Below are 2500 nucleotides of genomic sequence, written 5' to 3' on the forward strand. Positions count from 1 at the left end.
TAATGATAATAAATACAACAGCAGATTTTGTATGCAATTCTTTGTCCGCTCTAGAGATAGTTCTTCGAAAAGAATGTAGCAGAAAATTATTTAAAATTGTGTTTTTTTTTTTTTGTTTTGTGTATCATTAAAATGTATGTTTTTTCTTGATTTTTAGATAATATGCAGTAATAAATATTAAGTATGTAATACCGTTGGGAATTTAACCTACCTAATTTCGTTACAAATATCTTATAAACATTTTAACGATGTTAAACAACATCAGTAGACAAATTTTTAAATACACAATGATACTTAGTAATACGACATTTAAAAACAAACGCTTAATAATACCAAATAATTGATAAACTAATTACTAAACATTAATAAAAGTATAGATTATTGAGAAGATTCTCTTTACGGAGAGTTGGGGGGGAGGAAGCCATTTGTAGTTTAATCTACTTCTAATTTTCTAAAACTACCCACAACGCCGGCATCAATGTCACCAATATCATTGCCAGCAAAGTTGGCGGCATCTTTTGTCACTTCAATTTGCATGTCATCGAGTGCCAAGATGGCAGCACGTTTCTGTTGCAATTTCAATTTGAATTCTTTAATCATATCGGCCAAGGGTACAGTGCCACCATATTCTTTAGGCAAAATGGCAGGATCGATTTTAGTCTTTAAGGCATCTACATTTTTATGGACCTAAAAGTAAACGAAACAGGGGTTAATTATAGCGGAAATATTTAAAATCAAAATACTTACAATAATACGTTTCTTCAATTTATCACTCAACATGGAAACAGCCAATTCAATAATTCTGTTAGCATAGTGAGGAATATTGATGAAGTGTGTTTCCTTATGTCTCATTGGGGTGGAGTTTTGTATACACTTAACAATACTTCTCAAATCTGTCAAAGACCATAGACTAACAAAACCCATATTCATGCCACTCTCATCGTTAACATAAACATAACCAGCCACCTGAGATTCTTCATCATCCAATAAAGCTTCACAGATTAAAGAATGTATGCGAGCCATTTGCACCGAGGTAAACTTATAGGGATCAAATTTAGCCGCTACCGAAAATATAACTTGACGACCATGTTCATCTCGCTGTGGCAAGGGTACCAAATAACCATTTTCGAAAATTTCATTTAAAGCGGGATCTTCAATATCCAATTTCGTAAACCATTGTGGGAAAAGTTGTCTAATGGTCAAATAACGTTCCAACATTTCACACGCAGCTGGTACAGAGAATTTCTTGGTGCGTAAAATCTCAATAGGAAAATAGTATCTGTGCGACATTTCTTAATGTGTGGATGTTTGGCAATCCATTCGCGGAATTGAGCCAAAGCTTGTTTGCGTATATTCTCATCTTCGTGTAATTCTTCTTTGGCCACTTTCTTTAATTCGGCTGAGAGAGAACAGACATAGGGATCGAAATCTTCACCATTTCTGGGACCGTTTAAGTTTGGCTGTTGCATAATTTCAGTTTCCAACACTAAAATTAACAGGAAACAAAAAATGAGTATTGATTTTATTATAATTTTGAGACTCTTGTTGAGACGAGTTGTTTAAATCTTAAAAATAGGTTTCTTTGAAAAATTACGAAATATTTTTTAAGTTTTTAAAATCAAAAACCTTTTAAAGCCCTCTTTTTTGAACAGTCACATTTAAAATTAAGTTTTTCTAGATTTATTGTAATTTAAACAACCTAAACAGGTCAAATGTTAATTTTTAGCACACAATAGCAACCAATACTAGACTTGGTAGCTATTTAAGTTTTATATGTTTTTTATTTAACGATTTATTGGTATTTTTTATTTGATTTTATGTCCCATCAAATCATATTGTTAATAATGGGGTCAATTCAAACGAAAATACATTTTAAATCAATCTGTTGAATAAGGGAATAAAAATAAAATATTACTTTTATAGCTAATCTTCTAAATTGAACTTAACTTTAACTTTAAATATCTTTAAAAAGAACAAAATTAATCAAACAAACTTGTCTTTTTGTCATTGCTACTAAATAACAAATTTTCGACACGTTCATCCGACGCACACCTCTTAATAGTTTATCATTAAAACTGGATTTTTTTTCGGATTCCAACTAAAACTTCTTTAAACGATTTATAAGATAAAATAAACTAAAAACCCACCACATTACTTGCATTCAAATGTTAATTAAATGGTCAATAAACTTTTTCTAACAACAACATTTACTATAGTGGGGATTTTCATACAAAATCAATTTCAGTTATGTATAATTTCATTCATATTAACTCAACGATTACAAGTTCAATGTCAGCATACAGATGAAGAAGCTGTTAGACAAGATTGGTAGAAGTAAAATAAAAAAACGAAAATCTTTAGATTTTTATAAAAAAAATCTCATCAACCGCTTGTTCTGTAATTGAAGAACTTTGGATTTCAAATAAACCTCAAATGCTAGTGGCAAAAGTGTGAACTCAAGCCAAACTTGGAGAGCTTGACCAGCCGCTATTGTCAAACT

At 30.9% G+C, this 2500-nt stretch overlaps 1 protein-coding gene across 1 annotated transcript; it reads right to left on the bottom strand.

The window, feature by feature from the left end:
* Window positions 1-79: 79 nt before the first annotated feature.
* Window positions 80-1482, bottom strand: LOC119612673 (clavesin-1). Its single transcript, XM_037968514.1, is given in 3 exon segments — window positions 80-687; window positions 748-1256; window positions 1259-1482. Coding segments are annotated over 3 exon segments (975 nt in total). The 5' UTR covers window positions 1470-1482; the 3' UTR covers window positions 80-432.
* Between the last annotated feature and the right edge of the window lie 1018 nt (window positions 1483-2500).

Source organism: Lucilia sericata, unplaced genomic scaffold, assembly GCF_015586225.1.
Source record: "Lucilia sericata isolate MDLA Ls3-8-SP2 unplaced genomic scaffold, ASM1558622v1 Contig001793F_arrow, whole genome shotgun sequence".
NCBI classification, from domain to species: domain Eukaryota; kingdom Metazoa; phylum Arthropoda; class Insecta; order Diptera; family Calliphoridae; genus Lucilia; species Lucilia sericata.